The sequence below is a fragment of the Mustela nivalis genome (assembly GCF_964662115.1).
Source record: "Mustela nivalis genome assembly, chromosome: 9".
NCBI lineage: Eukaryota > Metazoa > Chordata > Mammalia > Carnivora > Mustelidae > Mustela > Mustela nivalis.
This window is the reverse complement of record NC_139028.1, coordinates 22,973,994-22,996,199: the sequence shown is the minus strand read 5'-3', so window position 1 is coordinate 22,996,199 and position 22,206 is coordinate 22,973,994. Positions and strand designations below refer to the sequence as shown.

The following is a 22,206-nucleotide window of genomic DNA, read 5'->3' as shown; positions in this document are numbered from 1 at the left end:
GAGAACTGAACCCAGGAGAGGAAGCTAAGGCTTGGGGACGAGACCATCAGAACGCATGCGCTGAACCAGCTCAGGGGCCCAGAGCCAGGTCTCAAGCAGCAGGAGGGGGAAGAAAGCCAGGAAAGGGGGTGGCACCAGCCTAACTCTGGAGAATGCTAGACCCGACACCAGTTTCAGTTCGCTCATGGAGCAGTGTGAACCCCCGTGGGTTATAAACGGAGTTTGTGGGAGCCACATTTGGTGTCGAGCAGAAAAGATGGTAGGATTCTGACGCCACTGCCAATGTGCATTTTCTTCCACGCCACCAAGCAATAAATTCACTCCAGACATTGTCGACCTGGAGGGAGCATCAGATCCCAGAGGCTAGGGGCATAGTCCCCCAAGACTGCCCACCCCCCTCAAGCACCAGGGTCACATTCAACTTGTCACCTCTGCTTCTGACCCACAGGCTAGAAATGAAAGGTTCCTTGGGTTCAATTAGTTTGCTAGAGTGGCTACAGAACTTAGGAAACCAGTTAACTCAGTAGATCACCTGTTTATTAGAAAAAGCTTTAATTCCTAGAAGAGCTGCATTTAAGTCAAGGCGCATGGGAAGGGGCGGTAGCTTCTCTTCCCGCATCTGCCGGGGGTCACCAAGCCAGAAGCTTCTCCAAACCCTGTCCCTTTGGGCTTTTATGGAGGCTTCAGGACACAGGCATGATTGACTAAATTATTGGCCACTGATAACTGAGCTCAATCTCCTCCTCGCTCCTCCCTGGAGGTCAGAGGTGGGGTGGAGAGTTCCAACCTTCTAATCACACGGTTGGTTGCCCTGGCAGCCAGCCCCCATTCTTAGGTGTTTTCCAAACTTCATTAACTTAAACCCAGGTGTGGTTGAAAGGATCTCTTACGAGTATCACGATACCTTTATCACGCTTATCACTTAGGAAATTCTGAGGGTTTTAGGAGCTCTGTGCCGGGAACCAGGACAAAGACCAAACACATGCTTCTTATTACAAATCTCAATTATCCCAGGTGGTATCTGCCCTGTGTTTGGAGAATGGGAGGTAGGTGGGTCAGGGGGAAGGGTGCAGGAGGAAAGGCTTCTGTGAAAGCTGGCGGGGAGACCCTGCTCCTGGAGGCACCTCGGCCCTGACCCAGTCCTGGGGTCTGGGTACTGGCTTCTGTGGTCCCCAAACCCAATTTTCTGCCCTGATTTACAGCCTGATTTACCCATCTAGTGGGCCAATCCCCACTCTACTTCCACACCATCAGCTCCCAGCAGAGAGGCTGAGGCACAGCCCTCTTCCCTCCCTCCCCTCCGCCAACCACACCCTCCCCAGCACGCAGGCGCACCACAGCAGAGGGCCTCATACTCTCGTGTCCCCAGCTCACCTTGATCTCCTCCAGGGAGGCTCAGGAACAGCCCTTCTGGGGAATCAGCTCCAGGGTACCATCAACGCACATCACAGGCTCCACTGAGCCAAAGAAGTGAACTCTGCACACACATGCCTGAGTCACTGGGGACTTAAAAACCTCAGTCATCCAGGCCCCAGCCCCCATTAATGGAGTCAGAGCTCTGGGCGCGTCGTCAACAGGCCACCCCGCAGACTCTAATAGTGCAGAAGCACCGGCCATGCCAGGTGTCACTGAGGAAGAAGCAGAGCCTGAGCTAGGAAACCGGACGGACGGGTGGCAAAGTGGGTGATTTGGTGGGTGAAGCACGTAAGAGCTGGAGCACCAAACGTGCTGTTCATTGGGCTGTCAGTCACCTTGATCGTCACCTTCAGCTTCCACACCTGGGCCCCGGCTGCTGGTGACAGGATGTGGACCTACCTGTAGTCCTCGGGACACAGGCTCTCTGCAGGTAGACCGTTCCTCGGCGCCTGTGTCTGAGTCCACACCAGAAGGCAAAGTAGGATTCTGAGGTAGAAGACCAGGCAGGGGCTCCAACAGGCCCTCCTGGAAGGGAGACTCTTGCTGCGTAGTGTTACCACCTGGGAGGAAGTGGACGCGCTCCCCACCCCCCATGACGGCCAGTAGCAGTTCTCTGAGATGATGGGGGATGTGCTGGAAGAGGCAGAGGGGAGGACGGCCAGCCTGTGCCCGGAGAGCCCTTTGTCTGAGGACCAGCCCCAGGGAGTGCTAGAGGCCTTCTCTGAGGAGGGTATCCTGTGCCACAGGGAGCAGGCCTTTAGGGATGGCTGACTCAGAGACCACATGCTGGGGTCCCCTCAGCCCGAACTCACACCCATGCTCCCCTTAGTGGCCAGTACCTTCCCCTTGTGCTACGCTCCCAGGACCCTCAGCCCCAAGAGAGCTTCCATGCCAACAAGAGTCAGCAAGGACTAGAACCCACTAGCTGCCCTCCCCCACTAGGCTGAAAGCCTCTTAAAGGCTGGGAGCACATCTAATTCATCCCCAGCACCTGGCCCAGGGCAGGCACACACTGGGTACCCCAAAATGGTGGAACCAAACTGAACTTATCAAAGTGAAAGTCAGAAGACCTACCAGGCGGAATGGACCAAACTCCCTCAAGGTAGGGCTTTCCTTCAAGCATCCCAGTTACCTCTGATGACGGGCAGCTCACTACCTCTCAAGTTAGGGCCACCATCATTGAGCAACTCCTCTATTGAGATAAAATTTCCCTCCGCTGAATTTCACCCTTGGTAATTCCTTGACCTTCCTAAGACAGCCCTTCAAATGTCTGCAGATGGTTAGTCCTGGCCAAACCTCTTCATATACTTATCCCTCTGCTGTAATCACCAGGCCACTTAGCAGCACATCTGTTAGGAGCCTAAACTTGAGAGTCAGGCAAACCTAGGTTCAAGGCTAGGCTCAACTGATCAGTCATTACGGAAAAGCATTATCCCAATACCCGCACAGAGCAAGCTCTCAAAGTCACATCAAAAATCCCTGTTACCTACAGGCTTTGCATTTTTTCTCTCTTTTTTTAAGTTTTTCGTTTAATTCCAGCTACTTTCAGTGTGATGTTAGTTTCAGGTATACAATATAGTGATTTGTCCCTTCCCTACATCACCTGGTGCTCATCAGGACAAGGGCCCTCCTTCATCCCCAACCCCTCTACCCATGGACTTCGGGTGGTCATAATGTATCAACAGAAGTCTGTTGATTGTAACAAATGTACCACTCTGGTGGGACTTTGGTAGTAGGGAAGGCTGTGCATAAGGGGGTCACAGGGTATATGGGAAATATCTATACCTTCCCCTCAATTTTGCTGTGAACCCAAAACCACTCTTAAAAATTATCTTTAAAAAAAAAAGTCCCTGATGCTCCACAGTTTGGTAAAACAACAACACAGCACCAGCTCCCTCTCATTCTGAGGACCAGGGATAAAATATGATTCCTGGAACAGATCTGACCAGCAGGGATGGGAGATGGAGGTGGTGGGGGGGGGTGTTATCTGCATGTCTTCCCTGCACCTGGCCCATTCCCTCTTACATGGTGGCTATAGCCAACCCAGCTGACTTCCATAATGGTAGTGACACAGGACACGGGGTGGTGTGGGCTCAATCCTGGTGGTTAAATTTCTGGGTGGGTGGGTGGATACGTCGATGGATAGATGCGTGGGTAGGTGGGCGGTTGAATGGATGGATGGGTGGCAGATGGATGGATAGGTGGTTGGGTGGGTGGCTGGATGGTTGAGTAAACCTTTGAATCCTTTTCATGTGTGCTACTTCTAGACAGGTCTCTCTCACCCAGTACTTGGGCTATTTTCTCCCCTAAATATGGTGATTTTCGTGTTTCTCTGCTATCCATTTACCTTAATGAGCGGGGTCAGCGTTTCAGCCTGGCACAGTCCTTTCAGATGATTCTATCACCAGTTCTGTTCACAGCAGACACCTGTTGAAGCCCTGGCAAAAGGAGAGAGGTGGGCTTGAGGGTCCAGCTGACCTTGAGTCCACCCCTAGTTGCACCGTTTCTCAGCTGTGTGTACCTAAGGCAAGTTGCTTGTCTTCCCTGAGCTTTATAACTCAAGCTCTGAGAAGAGACTGCTGAGATGAATAAAAACCATTGTATATAGAGAAAGTTATTTATAAAGCAGATGACAGTGGCACCTACCAGAGAGGGCCGCTGCGGGGATTAAAGGAGAATCATCCCTTTGTAAAGACGTAACACAACACCTGAAGCAGAGTGAGTGCTCGGTGGAGTCAAGCTAGGCGGGAATTATCTCCTACTATTATTTTCCCCACGGCCTATCTGCCCTAAGCCGCCAACTGCAGCAGAAACGGGACCTGTCACGGAAATGACGTCAGGCTTTAGGACACTTGCCAAGTCCCAGGAAGGAGCCCAGCTCTGTGCCCTCCTGGCTACATAGTGACCACCAGGGTTTGCATCTTCCCCCAGGACCCACCAGCTCCTGGGAGGGACACAGGCGTGGAGGGACTGGGATGTGTCCCTCCAAGGCATGGCCCTGATTGAGATCCCTGAAGTCATGTTTACTCCAGGGGAAGGGCTCCCAATGTGTCCCCCAGAGTGGCATCTGCCGAAATGCCCCAGGAGACTCCTGAGGTGGGAAGCAAGAGGATGGGTCTCGGCTTCCGTCTGTTTTACCTACCGGGATTCCGTGTAAGGTTTTACCACTTTGTTGCCTTTAACTTTCCTTTTTTTTAATTTTTTTTAAAGATTTTATTTATTTATTTGATAGAGAGAGATCAGAAGTAGATGGAGAGGCAGGCAGAGAGAGAGAGAGAGAGAGGGAAGCAGGCTCCCTGCCGAACAGAGAGCCCGATGTGGGACTCGATCCCAGGACCCTGAGATCATGACCTGAGCCGAAGGCAGCGGCTTAACCCACTGAGCCACCCAGGCGCCCCCTTTTTTTTAATTTTTAAAAAGATTTTACTTACATATGTATGTATTTATGGCTCCTTGCTGTGCAGGGATGCGGGGCTCGATCCCTGGGATCATGACCGGAGCCAAAGGCAGATGCTTAACTGACTGAGCCACCCAGGCATCCTATGTGGTTTACAAACCTTAAGGGTACAACTGCACACGTACACACCCACGTCACGCTCCCCCCACCCAGACGTTCACTCAAGCTCCCTCCCAGACAATCCCCCCATTTGGGAACTTCACGGGAACAGAATCATACAAAGGACACACTTCCTGGGGTGTCTGGTTCCTTCCACCCCCCAGGGTACCTGTGAGACGTATCCACGAGGCATGTACCTGCTTGTTGTGTACCTTGCGTTGTGCGACTCCACTGCCATGTATTACTTCTGTCACCAACAGAGAGGTGTGCTGTTTCCGGTTGGGGCCAATTATGAATAAAGCTGCCACGACATTCTTATAGGTAACTCTGGGGCACGCGACCCTCATCTCTGATCGGCGTATACCCGGAAGGGGCCTTGCATTCACAGGTCTGGCCCAACCGTCTTCCAAAGCGATTGTGCCCACTTCTGCCCCCACCAGGGGTCCACGAGTGTTCGAGCGACTCTTCTTCCTCACCTGTGCGTGGCGTCCCCTGTTCTTTCTGGGGGAGCCACTCTGGTAAGGGCATGGTGGTGTCCCTTTGTGATTTTCATTTGCCTTTTCCTGATAACGAAGGATGTCAAGCACGTTTTCACATGACTAGCTGAGATTCAGGGTTTTAAAAGGATCCCCTTCGTGAAAACCCACTGTCGTGCACTCCCAGGAGGGCTTAGCATCCGTCCAGCCATGCTCCTCAGACAAGTCCCTGTTCTGGAGGCCAAGGAGGCCCTGGGGAGGCAGGACAGGATGGAAAGAAGCCAGAGGAGGAGGGAGGACGGTGTGTGCTCGGGGGGAGTCCCAGAGTAGCAAGAAGGGCCAGCCATCAGGCGACTCCAATCCTGACGCAACACAGAGATGTCCTGTGTGGTACAATGAGGCATGGAGCACCCCAGTAGCTGCGCCGGGGGGAGGCTGGCCGGGAAACCGTCCCCCGCAGCCCAGATTGAGTCTTCAGCAAGCAGGCTTCCCGCTGTTTCACAAGAAGGGCCTGTGAACCACACCTTGATGTGGTTTCCGAGGACGACTGTGACGGGTGGAAAGGACAGGCTGCGAGGCAGAGCCTGGTGGCAGGCAGGAGGCAGGTAGGTGCTGGGAAGCAGCCAGACCGGGAATCGGGCTCTATTTCCATCATGGCCACTTCTCAAGCAAGGCTCTTCACCTCTGAGTCCATGCCTATAGCACGCAGGACAAAGAGCCTGGAAGATAGGAGCTTGGCAGCCTGTCCTGGGGCAGCTTCCCGGATACCACATGGGGCTGGGCTAGCAGGTGCCCTGGAGCTCCTCGGCAGCCCCGACGGCAATGGGTCACCACCTCACTTCTATCTACCGCCGTCTATCCTGAGAGCAGGTATCCGGAGTGATAGTGGTCAAGGCCGCTTCCGGAGGAGTCTGGCTTGCTGTGTGGGAGGGCGGGTAGACACCTGTCGGGCCGTTCTCCCACTGGGGAGAACCCCCACTCTGCGCTCCTCGACACAGGAGTGAAGGACCTGCCCGGCTAACAAAGAGTCAAGCCCCTGCCCGAGCTGAGCAGAGAAAGGGGCTCCATGGGAGATCACAACAAGAACGGGTGAGAATGTCTTTTCTGACAGCCCACTTAGGGAGTCCCAGGATGAGGGGAAGGCCAGCCCCCCAAGAAAGACTGTGGCTGCTATCTGTCTCCAGGATTTTCCTCCAGAGAAAGAAAAATTGGGGGTTTCATCCATGAAATGTGTCAGTCCCTTACACATAGCTCTTTCAGGAGGCCTCCCAGTCCCTATGGGAACTGGGGCTCCCCCAGCTGGGGATACTGGCCTTCCTACAGGCTCTGGATAGAGACGGCACACAGGGCCGCCCCGGTTGGGAAGGCCCAGCACCCAACATCTACCCCTCCTCTTGCATGGTTCCAGTCATCACCTTCCAGCAATTGGGTCCCCCTTCCCCAAGCCTGGGCCCCTGGGTGTCACTCCAAGCCCTACACTTCTGGCCCTAAACCACCACACACTCCCAAGCAAGACATTCACCGGCCTGTTTTAGAATTATAAATCATTAAAACCAGAGGACCCTCAAAGATCATGTGCCCCAACCCTCAAATGGGGAAACTGAGTCCCACAAGGCTAATAACAGTAAGAATTTCCTTACGTTTCTATAATGTTACAAAATGACCCAAGATCTTTTACTGGGAGCTAAGTCTTAAAATACCACGAAGGGGCAGCATCTGATAATATTAAACCCTCACCCCAGTCTTGGGTGGGACGCAGTATTATGGTCATCTGCCCAAGACAGAGAAATGAAGAGATGGAAAGAACTGCCCAAGTCACAGAGTTAGTGCATTGGGGTGGGGGGGGTGTTCGGAAGCGGTGTCTCTAACCAGTGTACCCCTGCCCACTGTACCCCTGCCCACTGCCTGCAACCATAGAGACTCTGAAAAGCGGAGCCGTGTCCTGACGGCAAGCCTGGAGGAGAGCCAGGAGAGGGGGCCCCGCCAGCCTTGCTTGTTGGGCTGGGGGGGCGGTGGTCCTGGGCCTGAAACAAGTTTCAGTATGCCCACAAAGCAGCGAGAGCCCCAGGCGGTGCACAACGGAGCTTGTGGGAACCATGTTTGGTATCAGATGGAGTCATCCGAGACAGGCGGGGCTCACGTTGGGGAAAGGTTTCCTGGAAAAGATGGTATCGACGATGACTTGGTAAAACGGAAGTGATCTGGAAAGGCCTGTGGAACACCCAGCCCCGGGAGGACCTCCGTGGAACTGTTTGCAGCAGGAACCAACCAGACTAGGCCAGGCACCCTGGGCCTGCGGGAAGGGAAGCTCGGTGCCCCAGGATTCTCACGAGCGGCTGGGGAGGGAAGCTGGAGGCGAGTCTTTCTGGCCCCATTTAGCTGATGATTAACCAGAGGCTCAGGAAGTTAAATGTCTTGCCCAAAGTCACCCAGGTGGTGAGGAGGAGACTCATAACTTGGACCCAGGCCTTTTGACTTCAAGCCAAGTGCTCTTTGCAACGTACCAAACATCACATTAAAAAGAACCAAAATGCCACCGCGGCTCAGTTTCGCAATGCTTGTAACTTGCAAGACACACTGCACACACGCAGTCCCGTGTGAGGTCGTGCTCGGGGGTCTTGAAGCGGAGCCCAGACGCCAGCGAACACTGGTGGGCTGGCCTGCCTTGGGAGCCCACGGGCCAGGGTGCAGCCTCCAAGTCTGTCTCTTGTTAGCTCCGTGATGTGGGGCGTGGAGGGTAATGCAGGCGATAACCCCCACTTCGAGAGCCGCAGAGAGGGTCAAGGAGGGCGCGATCAAGGAGCTTGTGCACAGGACCCTCAATCTCCACGCCCACCCACCCCGCCCGACGCGTCCATCCAAATGCTCAGCCTCGGTGCACATCAGACCCTCTCCAGCACTTCTTCCACAGAGGACCTGGAGCCCAGGTGTCCCCATTTCTCTTCTTGAAATTGTTTTCCCCTGAGGGGAAAACAGATGAATCAAATCATCTCTCCCCAAGACGCCCCACAGTGCTGCTCATAGAACTTGCCAGAACTAAACTGCCCCACTCCCCACCTCCCCTAGATGTGTCCAGGTTTTAAAAGTCTTCCAGAATTCTTGAGTCTTCGCACCCTCTTGGGTTTTGGAGCTCATTGCCAACCCGCCCCAACACACCCCATCTGAGAACCAGAGCCCCTCCTGAGTGGAAAAGATTTGCACCTGCCACCTTGGCAAGGCCCAGAGAAGAGCCATTAGGTTTCATTACAGTTTAACATAAGCATTTTCATATCGAAATCCCTTCTCATTTCTCCAGACTGTGCTGGGATTACTCACAATATATATTTGATTTGGGAGACTTTCTACAAGGAGAAGCCACAATGTGGGGTCCTGGGATGAGAGAGGGCCCCTTGCCCAGAATGGACAGATTAGCTGGGCCATCAACGTGCACCACTCCCAGGGAGACAGGCAGCCCCTCAGCTTCTGGACCCCCAGTCTGTTATGCTAACGTGTCTTTTGGGGGGAGAGTGATGCTTCCACGATCCCAGCTCAGCTGAGGGCCCGTTAACTCCAGAATCGCCACTGGCCACCTCTTAAGTCCTTGCAAATGTAACCCAAACTTACTTCCAGCTTGGTGGGGGACAGAACCACAGGTGCCCATAAGCTCTGCTCCCAGGGTCTCAGAAAGTGAATCCCAGCGAGAGCAGTCAGCACCTCAAGGAGCCCTGGGAAAAGGCACTTTGATTTTGTGCCTCAGTTTTCTTACCTGTAAAAAGGGCATCAATCCATATTCTGCCTGCTTCCTAGGATTACACCAAAGACCTGAGAAAACAAGTGAAAGTCCTTTGTAAACCCTGCCCCTCTGTGATTATAAAGAATCATGGTTATGTGGTGACCTTTCAAAATCATCTCCACCCAGGAGCCATCAAGGCCCTGCTAGCATACCTCCCATGACAGTCACCTCACTTCCTTGCAGGGAAGCCCAAGCTTTCTGCCAGCAGCGCTGACCTTCAGAGATTTCTAGTGAGTCTGTGACTGGATGACAAATTACATTAGGAAACGAAATAGGTTCTCCATGAACTCAGCCACTCCTGTGTTTTTATATTGCCTGTTCTTATTTTCTCAGTAACATTCCTTTTGAAAAATGCTCAGCTTGCCCAGCGAAATAAAGTGCAAGAATGACTTGGCCCTATGGGGAGTGATTGATGTGGTAAGCAGACCAGGCTGCCAGGGCCACATCCCTTGGAAGGGGGGTGCTTTGAGGACTGCCCCCCAATCCTGCATGAGCCAGAGGGGCACCAGGAGGAGAAGGGCCTGGAAGAGCTGGAGATGTAGCCCCTTAGAGGACATCGTCAAACCAGGCAGGGGAAACCCTGGGCTTTGTGGGATGAGTGAGGGTCTCCTTGGGCAGCACTAAGGCAGAGAGGGAGTGATGGACTCCCCCCCCCCCCGAACAGGCAGTGGGGGGCTCAGGGGACAGGCTGTTACTGAGACCTGGGGCAGGGTGAATGTTGGAGTGGGGGAGGGGCAGTTAGACCCCTTAGACCCCCACCACTTACACCCCAGACCATCCTGCGGGGTGGGAAGCAGATAAATGGCTTCCCCATGCCCCCAGCCCTATCCCCCAGCTGGATGCTCATCCCCTCCCTCAGAGAGGACTGGGGGTCAGGTCCCTGCCTGGCAGGATCCCCATCAGAGAGATAGTCCCTCTCCCCCCAGGAATGTGCATGAAATCCCAGTAACTCTCTCCAGCTGGGCCTGACCTTGGAGAGGGCTCTGAGACAAACCCCGTGGCAGGGGTGAGCTTCTGGGAAAATTAGCCTCTTCTGTACGCCATCCTTTTTTCTCCTAACGACAACTCAAGGTGTGAAGAGCAGGTGGGAGGGGCTGGGAGGCCTGGTGACACTGGAGAGAGCATTCCAGATGACCAGAACACCTTGTGCAAAGTAGAGTGTCACAGCCTCTCACACTGTCCGCATGTGTAAACACACACACACACACACACAGGGAGACCCTGACCCCTTGCTGCTCACACAGGCCTAGACAAGTTGGGGTTTGTGGATCATGACCGGCAAGGGACAAGGGAAAGCTGAGGGCAAGGCTGAGAGGCCAACAGGTGGGATTAGAGAAGGGGCCCTAGCCCCAGCCACCTGGAGATGCCCAAGAAGCAGACATGTCCCTGCCCTACTAGAAACAACACTTACTAAGCACTGACTAGTCACAGGTACCATACTAAAGGCCTGAACCTCATGCACACCTGTTGTTAGTCCCATTTTACAGATGAGGACACTGAGACTCAGAGGGTTTGAGTGAGTTGCCCCAAGATTATACAGCTGAGTAAATGGCAAGCTCAAGACTCAAAACTGAGCTGGCCTGTCTTCCTCCCCAGTTGAACTTACAACCAGAGGCAGCAGGGGTCACGAAACACACCCTCCCTCCCCCGCCAAACAAGGTCCTCAAGGGGGCTGGTCAGAGCCCCTTACCGAAGATCGGATTGCCTGGTTTCCATCACCAGTGAGCTGTGTGACACTGAGCATTTTACTGACCTTCTCTGAGACTCCACTTACCCATCTGACAGCAGAGGCAAAGGGGTGGAAGCCTCCAATGAGACGATGTAGGAAAAAGTGCATGTACTATGTGAGTGACATCATGACAATGTGGCCCCAGGTATAGCTTAGAAGTCTTCAAACTTCCAGGGACCAACATCACCACCACCAATTTACACTGATTGACTAGTGATGACAAAAAGAGTGACCATTTCTTACACACGCTCTGTGCCAGTCACCATGCTAGGCCCCTTCCATAATCTCCATCTGCCCGAGACAAAAGATCACACGCCCGGGACCTGGGAGGGAAGAGGGACGGTGCCCATCTGGAGCCCCCCGGTCTCCATCCAGGAGGTCTGAACGAGGTGACTGCAAAGTGACCAGAGATCAGAACCTAAGCAAATTCTGTGGCCAAGAGGAAAGGGTATTTGCACTAATGCTGATGCCCCTGAGCAGACACAGGGCTGAAGCATAGCCCAGTCCCAAAGCTTCAGCCCCAGCCTTAGTCTAGGCCCACCTCTAGCCCTGGGCTAGAGTCAGGCCTCCTAGCTCTCTAGCCCAAGGGAAGGAGAAGGCAGAGGCCTGGCTGAGTCCAAGCCACAATTGCCAGCCAGCCACGGACTGGCTGCATCCGTTCCAAGCCTCGGGGTGGGTTCCCCCACCACCCAGGCTCAGGGAGGCTGAACTGCGGAAGAGAGCAAGCGTCTGCTCCTGGGCAAAGGGAAGAGATTTCCACAACCTCCAATGTTAAGAGCCAGGCAAGGAGTTCATGCGGGGCCTTAGGAGGCCAGCTGGGAGGTTCATCTTGATGCTGAGGCCACAGGGCTCCAGGGCCAGCGCTGCTGGTTCCCGAACACGGAGGGCTGAGCCCGAACCCCTGCTGTCCTGCACTGCCCTTAGCCCCAGCTTCAGTGGTGCCCTGGCCTGGGCTGTCAGAAGTGTCGAGCGTCCCTGTAACAATGAGATTAAAACGAGTCTCAGGGGCCTTGCCTCCGTCGGATACTCAGGGATGCTCGGGTCCCTGTGAAGCACTTGCTGGGCTGCCTTCAGACCTACCCAAGAGAGGAGAATGATCCAGAGCATCCCCACCCAAGCCCTTGGCACCTGCCTCTGGCTGGCGGGAAGGAGCCACTCCTGCACACCTGGGCTGGAGAGAGGGCCAGGTGGACTCTGACCCACTGGGTGGGCCCTAGGCAATGTAATCAGCCCCTCCCCCACCCAGCCAGTCCTACCTCTCGGCATTGGGTGGGGCCACATCCGGACACCCAGCCTCCTCCGAGCTCCTGGCCCCCCAGAAACACCTGTTCTGCCTGCATCGCTAGATGCAGGCAGAAGACAGACTACCCCGGGAGAGCTTTGTGAGCAGAAGGGCCAAGAGCTGCCCCAAGGAGCTCAGGAAGAGGCGGCTACAGGGGTGCTCTGGTCTGTGGAGCTTCGGAGAAAGCAGTGTCTCTGTCCCCAAGCAGGGGTAGCGGGACAGAGCGTGTCACATTACCTATGGATAAAGCGAAGTCTCTGAGTGGGGTATGGCTCCTCCCCTGCCCTGTCTCCCCTTGCCTCCCGTTTCCCAGCCACATCCCAAACTTGCAATATCTCTCACACAGTCTGCGTTTCCCATCGGGTCCTTGCCACACTCCTCACCTTATCGACAATGTTCTACTGGTAAACTCCTATGAGCCTTTCAAAACCAGGCTCAGAAGGCTCCTCCTGTGCAAAGCCATGAGCTCCGGGAGCCACCCGCTCTCTTCTCCACGCCTGTCCCGGGCCTGGGACAGACTTCCTTTGAGGAATCACAAAATAGGGTGCTTATTTGTGTACATTTCTGACTTCCCCATGAGCCAGAGGCAAGACTGCCATCACCCGTCCCAGTGCCCTGCACACAGAAGGTGCTCGGGATGTGTTTGCTGAGCTGTTTGCTCAGTCACATGTTTACTGAGGGGCAATGGGTAGAGCACGCGGGTGTGCTGTGAAGCCACCGAGCACGGGTTCAGGACCACTGATGACAAGTGCAGAGTCAGGGTGGTGGGAGAAGCAGACATGGGGTACTGAACGCAGGCTGGAATCCGAGCTCCTCACAGTGCGGAGGGCAGATCTGGTTTCTCTCCCTGGCCTGCAGCTCCCCCACCCCCAGACTGGACCCCAGTCTGTGTTTACCTCCTAACCGGGGAATCTCGCGTTCTCAGTCTAAGGGCAGGAAAACCGGGTGTGTTGTCACCATGTGACAGGTAAGAACACTGAGACTTCCAGGTGTCACTGGCTCAGCCCCAGAAACCAGCAGGAGGCAGTTGGTCCCCGGGGCCTGAGCCAAGGCAGGTGCACGCTCTGCCTGGAGGGGGACTCCTGTGTCCCAGAGAGACCAGGCCGTGCCCACAGAAGGAAACAAGGGACTTCAGAAGTCGACCCTGTTCGATTCCAGCCGTGGCGTTCCTGGCAGTGGGACTCCGGACAACCCACTCGGCCCCTTTAAGCTTTCTCAGTCAACGCAACCAGCCTCAGCCGGGCACCCAGCCTGGCTCACGGAAGATGCTCTCTAGAGGCCTGACCCCCTGCTCACACACAGGTCCCCCGCTCTCCCAGGCCCCGGCCAGGCCCGGCTGTCTGCAGGTGACCAGTCCTGCCCCAAAGCCTGCGGCGCTGGGTGTGGGGGAGTGGATTCGTCCCGGTGTAACCAGAGAATGTCTGAGGGCCCAGCGCCAGGGCTCCAGCGGGGGCCAGCATGGGGCCCCTGCCTCACAGCTGTCAAGGGGAGGCTCAGACACAAAGCAACACAGGGCGAGGGGGTCGGTGGGGATGTGTCTGGTGAGGGGTGCGGGGGACGCAGCTTCTCACCACACGAGGGGCCGGACCAATAATACGACCTGCAGCCTCATCAGAGAACGTCACCCAGATGCAGGCTCCCGTGTCTGCTCTGCCACCAACTGGCTGGGTGACCTCGGGCAAATTACTTAACCTCCCTGAGCCCCATTTTTCTCACTGGGAGTACCATTATCAAATTTCGCAGCCTCGACATGAGCCTCAGACAGACCCCACATCAGCACAGGTGCCTGGCACAGACTTCTAGCCAACTTCTCTTTCCCTTGTCGCCATGTCTCATTCCTTGTGTACATTCCCTCCGCCTGTCTTTCTTCCACCAGGGTGGGACCCTCCAGAAGGATCAAGCAGGGTCCCGGGGCTCTTGGGATCTGGCACTCCTATTTTGTGATGGTGGGATAGGCAGAGAGGGCAGTTGGGAGGGAACAAAACCCGAGTTATCCACTCTGGCCCTGGCCCTTTGTGGCCTTGCCCGCAGCATCCTGTCCACTTTGGCCCTTTGCCCTGATGCCCACATGGGCATATCCGCGGTGTCACTACCATATGTCGCTGTCTACACTGTAAGCATGTCTTTACAAGGACAGCTGCCTCCCTCTCCTGCTGAAGGGGCCCCAGAGTCCCAGGGGGAGCTCACCTGGAAGCAGGGAGGCAAGGCTGGCAGGAACCGGTCTCTCCCTCCTGCCCAGATGCTCCATGGGGCCGCCCCCCAGCCCCCAGGGTTAGCTGGCTGGGGGAAGCAAGAAGCCTGAACGCTGTGAGCCAGACAGGCTTGTGTTCCTCTGTTCGCTTTCCCGTGGCTGCCCTAGCCAGCCCTCTGAGAGGCCAGCCTGCCTCGGCTATGCGGAGAGACATGGGGATGTAGGTTTGCCTTGTGCCCCTAGAAACAGAATTCCAGGAGCCAGTGCCTTGTGGGGGAGGGGCTGAGGCCTCTGCACCCACGAGCAGAAGGGGAGGGTCTCTTGGAAGATTTGCAACTGAGATGCAGCCTGAAGAGGTTTTTAGAAAGATCACTGGGGCTCAAGGGTGGAGAGGGGCGTGGAGGAGACCAGACTGGGGCAGGGAGGCCAGGAAGGCTGGTGGCATTGACCAGGGTTGGTGGCATCAGAGGCAGGGAGGAGCGGCTGTCCCAGAGAGCTGCTGGCCAGGAGGAAGGAATGGGAAGAGGAATGGAAGGCAGCAGAGCTCAGAGGCAGGGCCCGGGCCTCCTGCCTCCCTGCTGCCCAGGGCCCAGCAGTGCCTGGGACACTGCAGAGGAGCAGGACAGGCCCACAGAACTGGAGCAGCAGCAGGGTTAGAAACCAGGGCAGAAGCAGGAAGGCTTGAGGACAAAGAGGAAAGGCCATGCTGAGATGCTACCGTTTGCAGGAAAGGGGGCAAGGTTTGTTTAAGTGACCTCAGTTATCCTGGCCCAGGGAGTCTGTGGCAGTTAGGAGACAGTGCTGGCGGAGAGCCAAGGGTCTAAGGAGAGGTCTCTGGAGTCCCCATCACATACACACACACACACACATACACAGACACCGCCCTCCCGAGGGGGTCACGGCCCTCCAGCAGTGGATGGACAGATGCTAGGGACAGACAGGAGCCTGGCCAGGGAGACACTGCAGACTCGCTGGGAGCCACGGCTGGCGTGGAGGTCTCCCCCAGGCCCCGCCTCTGTCAGGGCCCAGGATGGCAGAGAGAGAGAGGCAGGTGCTTGTCAATCCCGCTTCGGGAAAATTGGCTCCATGATGTTTATTGCAAACTGCAATTTAGCGCCTCTATTCAGGTGCTCTTGTGTTTAATTATATATAATACGGTGTAGGGAGGAGAGAGGGAGGAAGTACATAGGATTTTCTCACCAGTCCCTTCCTCCCTGCACGTTGCAAGGGGCAGAGGCGAGAAACAAAGCCCAGGAGAGGGAGGGAAGGAAGAGGCCTGGCGCTGCCGTGGTCTCGCAGGCCAACCTAGGGTATGAGGAGCCTGTGCTCCAAACCCCCGTTCCCTGGTTTAGGCTCCTTTCCAGCAGCCTCGAGGTGTTCTTATCTTCAGGGACAGCCAGTGGCTCCAGCTCAGACTGAGAAATTGGTCAATGAACCTTCACAACCCCCCAGGACCCTTTCTTCGTGACGCCCGGAGAGACGGAGGGATTCGCCCCACCCATCACGGAGCCGGCTGCGAGGGGGCTGCCTGTCCCCCAGCCCCACTTCCTACCCCTGGGCCTCATGCCCCGGGGCAACGGCCAGGTGCCCCCAGACAGAGGGTGGCCTTTCCAGACAGAGGGCTTCGACGGTGGCCCTCTGGGTTTTTCAGTCTCCACAGTGGACAGCCTTGGTTTGCCCCCCACCCAGGCTCCCCATGCAACCTCAGAGTTTCCCTCTTCCGTCCCGGCCTCCCTCTCCAGAGCTGCGAGGGCAAAGCACCAATTAGTTCATTTGCTTGTTTAATTGGGTAGGGAGGGGAAGAAAATTAAACTCCTCAACAGGAATCCTCCCTGCAGGGCCAGAGAGAGGATGTGGGGGTGGGGACCCCCATCTCTGAGCACCCCTCTGCCTGCCCTGGTTCCCCCCTTTTCCAACCCCACCTCCATGCCCCAGATCCCCAGATCTGAGCGGAGTCTGGGATTACAGCGTCCTGGGGAGGCGGAGTAGGAGGTCTACCCACCCTAACTGGGGCAGCCCCTCCCAGAACTGGAGCATGGGGGGGGGGATGGAGGGAACCACGGGGAAGGGGAGGGAGGTGAGGGCAGGGCACTGCCTCAGGGTCTGATTCTTGTGCTTTGTGCCCCTCTCCTACTCTAAGAATCCTCTCTCTCTTCTTCTCTCTCTCTCAACCTCTCTCTCTCCCTTCATCTCCTGGCTTCAGAAAAGCCCCTCCCCCGGGGGGGTCCAGAACACGTGGCCAGGTTCCTAGGGGGCACCGTGGCCGTGGTCCTCATCTTTGCTGTGGCGCTTGCTGTCTTCTTACTGCATCGCCAGCAGCAGAAGAACCGGCTGGAGACAGACAGTGGCGGGTGAGTGCTGGCAAGGCCGCTCCCCTGTCCACCCAGACGCCCCCTCAACTGCCGGGCCGCTAAGAGAAGCAGGTGTGCGACCGGAATCCGCGGCTTACAGACAAGGAGACCATAGGTTAAATACCTCCCACAAGTCTACCCTAGCCACGGACACGGGTGAGGGCAGAAGTCCATGAGGAACGAAATATCGACGAGTTAATTAAAAACAGCGTCAGGGGGGTTCCTGGGTGGCTAAGTGGGTTAAAGCCTCTGCCTTCGGCTCAGGTCATGATCCCAGGGTCCTGGGATTGAGCCCCCCGCAGGCTCTCTGCTCAGCAGGGAGCCTGCTTCCCTTCCCCTCTGTGCCTGCCTCTCTGCCTACTTGTGATCTCTGTCAGATAAATAAATAAAATCTTAAAAAAAAAAAAAAAAAAAAAAAACCAGCATCAGGAATAGGCCACACAAGCTATTCTGGAGCATGAGGCGAAGGAAAACTCAGTAACCCCAACCCTACCTTTTTCTCAACACATTGATATTTGGTTTGTGGATTTTTACCTGAATTTGGGTTTTTGTTTTTTTCTTTAAGATTGTATCTATTTATTTGAGAGACAGAGATCACAAGTAGGCAGAGGGACAGGCGGGGGGAAGCAGGCTCCCCGATGAGCAGAGAGCCCAATGCGGGGCTCGATCCCAGGACCCTGAGATCATGACCTGAGCCGAAGGCAGAGGCTTCAACCCACTGAGCCACCCAGGCACCCTTAATGTGGGTTTTAAATATATTATATTACAATAGTATTTATTGTGCCATCTGAGATTTCTGGTTCCCCCAGGCCACAATAGAGGCCTCCCTCGCCTCACCCTGGTCCTAGCCTAGGTGCAGCCTCTGGATTTCCTGCTATCCTCCAAGCTAGGACCCCTGAGACTCACAGGGTTCCCGCACCTAGGCTGGAGGGAGGGACAGGCTGGGCTGGGGCAGACATACCCAGGAGCCTCCACCCAGCAGTGCTGGGCGACAGCACCCCGAGCTCTGACCTGTCTGGGGGCAGAGCCCCGGGGGCCACCATGGAAGTGGGCTCGGGGACCCCTAACTGGCTCATGGCCTGACAGGAACAGAAACCCTGTGTGTGAGCCTCATTCTGTTCTCCCAGGACGGCCCTGCCCTCCTCCCAGAAGCTGGAGCCTTCTCCCGACAGGCAGAGCCACCGTGCACCTGAGGACATCCAGGTGGGCCCGAGTCCCTGGAAGGAGGGGGTGGGGAGGAAAAATGGGAGATGGCCCCAGGGTGGGACCCAACCCAAAAGCAGAGCCCTCCCTCATACACCGGTCCCTAAACGGACCCCAGTACACAGCTCACAAAAGGCCAGGCCTAGGCGACAGGCCGCCGCCCGGACTTCCCCCTTCCCCATGCTGCAAAATGACACACCAGGACCGTCAGGCCCCAGCCAGGGCCCACAGCTCTTCCTCCATCTCTCAGCCTCCCACTGCATTTGTTCATGAAAAGCAAATCCTCAGGCATCTAGCAGATGCCTGGCCCCATGCTGGTCCCTTGTGCCTCCCTCCTCCCAGACAGGCACCATCGTGGTGAAGGCCGGGATGGGGGTGCGTGGGAACAAGCTGGGGGTGGGGGGTGGGGGTCCAGGAGGGCTGCCTGGAGCAGGGCAGGGGGAACAGACTGTGTAACCGCTCGCCTCCTCTTTCAGATTCTCCACCTGGAGCCGGGGAAGCCCCCGCAGCCGCTGGAGCAGGAAGAGCTAGAGCAGCTGCCCCTTCAGACCCCCTACTATGATCTGCGCACCTCCCCCTCCTACCGCCCCTCGGTAAGGACCCCCAGCCAACCCAGCTGCACCTAGTGAGGGCCCCACTGCCTGGAAGGAAAGTGGACACAGGAAGCCCAGGAGACAAGGCAGGGAGGGCGCTTATCGACCCGACAGGGAGGGCAGGGGTGGCCCTTCGTGTTCGCACAGGGCAGGTGCCCTGGGCAGAGCGGGGCTTGGACAGACCAGGGCAGGAGGGTATGGTTTCCCAACCTGAGGACCTGATCTCCCCCGCACTCTCCCCAAGCCCTGCCTTTCAGCTCTGTGCCCTGCGCCCGGTCCCCAGTCCCCAGCCCTGCCGACTATCACCCAAAACCGACAGCAGCCCCTCTCCCTGGCCCCACTCCCAGCCTCTCAGAGGGCCAGCGTCCGCTTGAACGGCTGCCGCCTCTGCCCACAGCTTCTGCCTTTCAGCAGACGCGGGGCTGGGCGGCGCCCGTACGGTGCCAGCCCAGAGACCCAGGCCAGACCACCTGGGCCCAAAGATAACACATTCTCTCCTGGCACCCGTGGGAGAGCCAGGCCTTTGTCTTCATACAACACAACCATCCTCCCTCTCTGCTGGAAATGCCAAAGTGAGTCCATCTTGAGAAGCCAAATCCTGCCCCCGGGGAGGGAGGGAGGGAGCATTCCCAGGTGGCCTAGCCCAGAGGACCGACCTAGGCCCTACTTTGAGATTCTATGCAGGGTAGGAGACCACCAGTCATTTACTGTTCCTCCCCCAACCTAGAGACATGAATGTGAGCTAGAACTCACTGTGGACACAGAGTCCACTCCCTAGACAGCCACTAGACTGCCCCTTCCCACGTGGGGATGCACACCGACCCCTGTGTCCCAAGATGTGCTGCGCAGCCCTGCCCGTTCCAGCAGAAGAGACCACAATGGCAGTGTGAGTATCTGCTGTGTGCCAGGCATTTCGTGGCGAGGTTTCAAGCCCTCTTCTGTCCAACTCTCACACCAACCTATCTTGTGAGTCCTGTTGTCGCCCCCATTTTCTAGAGGAGGAAACAGGGGCTTAGTGGAATTGAGGGTTGTCCAAGATCACCCAGTGAGCGCTGGGAAAAGTGCTATTCCAACCCCTGGTCCTCCGGCTCCCTAGTCCGGGCCCTAACCACACAGCAGCCACGAGGACGAGCATACCTGTGGGGCGTCTGCCTAAAGACAGAGGAGCCCCAGGAGGCTGGCAGAGCCATCTTGGGCCTCAGGTTTCCTGTCCACAGCAGAACGCCCAGCTCTGCCGCCTGGCTGTCCATCAGCTCCGGGGGCCCAGAGAGCACACAAGGCAGCCCCCAGAGCTTGAGTTTGGTGTCCTGAGTTGGGTATTGGCTGTCACTTTAGGCCACATAATAAGTACAGAGATTCCGTTCACCCACCCCTTCCTGAGGACGGTGAGAAAGAACCCCGTTCCCAGGCCTGAATGTGGTCGAGGTGGGAGGGAGTGCAGAGACGCCGAGAGTTCCAGAAAGGAGAAAGCCATGCCCCGTTCAGGATTCTCCAAATCTGCCTGGTTCCTCACTCAGCCCCTAGTCTAGAGTGCATAAACTTGCCAGAGCCCTGAGAAGGGGGGAAGGAGGGGAAGAAGCAGAAATGGCAGGCGGGGGGCGGGGTGGGGGGGAGGTTTTGGGAGGGGGGGCGCTGAGGCACAGGGGGAGAGGTAAGTGATGGAAGTTACTGATTCAGAAAATCATGGACGACTCCCGTGGGACCCCCTGAAGAGGAGGGCCAGGCTCGGCATAAAAATCGCTCTGATGTAAGGGGACAGCTGCAGCTGGCCCCAATCCCCACTAACGACTTCTCAGTCCTACTCGCTGACTGCTGCCCTATCAGCCTGGCATGCACAGCCCTCCCTCAGGGCACGGGAGGGGCCAGGCTCAGGGAGAGTCCCACCGCCTCGGCCCCCCACAATGCACACTCATCATCCTCTCTCCTACAAGCCCCCGACCCCGGGACAGCCTACCTCGGCCCCACATTCCCAATACACACTCCCCTTGGCAACCTCCTCTCTCGTACAAGCCCCCGACCTCAGCACGTGGCTCTGACCCCATCTGCTCCCTAACAGCCCTCCCTCCCTGGCCTCCGCACATACTGGATTGAGGGAAACCCGGACGAAGCTTGTGCGTTTGAGAAACACAGTAAGACGGCTTGGGACAAAGAACAGAGGGAGCCAGCTGCTACCCACCAGCCACGGGCAGGCGGGGCCAGGTGCCAGGGATGCCCTATGTCCTGAACAGAGGCCACGCGATTAGGGCACTGAGGTGGATGGGTGCGCATGAGCGTGGCCTGTAGGGTGGCGTAGGGAGATCAGCTCTGGCGTCCTGAGGAGACACTGGTGTTCTCGCCAAAAGAAGTGTAATTCCTTTTGGCCCGCAGAGCAGTTGCTGGGCCGGGAGCGGATTTATCCCCAGCCCTCGGGGCTGTTGACACCGCAGCTTGTATACAACTCCCATTATTGATGGTGTCATCAATTCTCCTTCCCAACAAGTGGTGAGAGGGAGCCCGGCCCAGAGCATGCACTGTTGATGGAGGCAGGGCTCTGGAGGGGCAGGGGAGGGCTGCCAGAGGTTTGGGGGCCAAGAACTAGAGCCTCACCCAAGCTCGGCGCGCCCCCCCACCCTGGGCGGCCCCATCGCCATGCTGCACACGTGCCCTAGGGCGCTGACCAAGCCTGCCGCACAGCCCTCAACCTCCATCAAGGTTTCTGGGCTAGGACACCACTCAGGTGGCGGGTACCATTGGCAGAGCTTGGTGGCTCTAGGCTAGAACTCAGGAAGGACATCCAGAGGCTCCAAAGCAAGAGATCTAGAAGGGCTGGGAGGAGGAGACACTGCGGGACATTTAAGGAGAGGGCCCTGCATCTCCTCCATCTTGGGAAGACCAAGCCCAGAGCGGGAGCAGAAGACAGCACCGAGGAGTCCTATGACTCAGTTCCAGTCTCTCAAGACGGAGCCACCAAGACGGGATGAGATGTGCAGAGCTGCGGTGGGGGTTGGCGGTGAGGGACCAAGGAGGGAGCAGGCAGGGAGAGCCAGCAGCCCCTGCTGCAGGTCTGACACCCAGGAAGGGAGAGAGGAAGGAAGGAGCGTTGGACGGGAACGTATCAGGCTGCCGCGCGGTCTACAAAAGCTTGGAGCAGGCCCCAGAGAGAGAGTCCTAGAGCCGCAGCTGGCTGCAAGAGGAGTCCTGCAGCCGCAGGAGGAGTCCTGCACCCGATCCCTGTCATGCTCCATCCTTGGTGGGGCGGCCTGAGGACAGTGATGGGGACCGTGAGCTCAGCACACACGCGGTGGTGGATCAGCCCCCAGCGGACCTGAAATGCGCATGTCCATGGATGGGAGGGTCCACCTTGGCACCACGGGGGTCTGCTCCCTGCTCCATGGGCTCCTCCATACCCCCAGTAGATCTCAGGGTCACAACTGGCACTCATCTCTCCTTTCCACACCCCCACTAGTGTCCCCTCGCTCAGCTACCACCTCGCTCGGCAGGTCTTGGCAGCTTGCCCAGAGCTACAACCCAAATCTTCATTCCTGAGGGGGTCTGAGCCCCAGACCCTCATGCCCTCCTCAGCCAGGCTGCGGCATGTGTCCATTCACCATTAAAGGAGAAGAAGCCGCAGGAGTCACCTGTGCCCTACACACACCCC

At 56.8% G+C, this 22,206-nt stretch overlaps 1 protein-coding gene and 2 long non-coding RNA genes across 4 annotated transcripts in view; 1 reads left to right on the top strand and 2 right to left on the bottom strand.

Moving 5' to 3' along the window:
- Positions 1 to 1,372: 1,372 nt before the first annotated feature.
- LOC309840970 lies at positions 1,373 to 3,850 on the bottom strand. The gene is made up of 3 exons (XR_014298875.1): positions 3,764 to 3,850; positions 1,816 to 1,902; positions 1,373 to 1,477 (listed from the first exon to the last, which is right to left on the bottom strand). It is a non-coding gene; the product is annotated as an uncharacterized lncRNA (long non-coding RNA).
- A 3,696-nt stretch (positions 3,851 to 7,546) lies between these two features.
- LOC309840968 overlaps positions 7,547 to 22,206 on the bottom strand; it is a 215,419-nt gene continuing 200,759 nt past the window's right edge. For both annotated transcript variants that reach the window (XR_014298872.1, XR_014298873.1), the window contains exons 4-5: positions 9,194 to 9,249; positions 7,547 to 8,409 (exon numbers count right to left, since the gene is read on the bottom strand). This is a non-coding gene — a long non-coding RNA (uncharacterized lncRNA). The remainder of the gene's footprint in view (positions 8,410 to 9,193; positions 9,250 to 22,206) is intronic.
- LOC309841229 (uncharacterized protein) overlaps positions 15,986 to 22,206 on the top strand; it is a gene marked incomplete at its 5' end in the record, with an annotated part of 32,300 nt that continues 26,079 nt past the window's right edge. Inside the window, 4 exons of the mRNA XM_082684157.1 lie at positions 15,986 to 16,094; positions 16,626 to 16,773; positions 17,901 to 17,976; positions 18,453 to 18,569. Coding sequence (XP_082540283.1) covers positions 15,986 to 16,094; positions 16,626 to 16,773; positions 17,901 to 17,976; positions 18,453 to 18,569 — 450 coding nt within the window. The remainder of the gene's footprint in view (positions 16,095 to 16,625; positions 16,774 to 17,900; positions 17,977 to 18,452; positions 18,570 to 22,206) is intronic.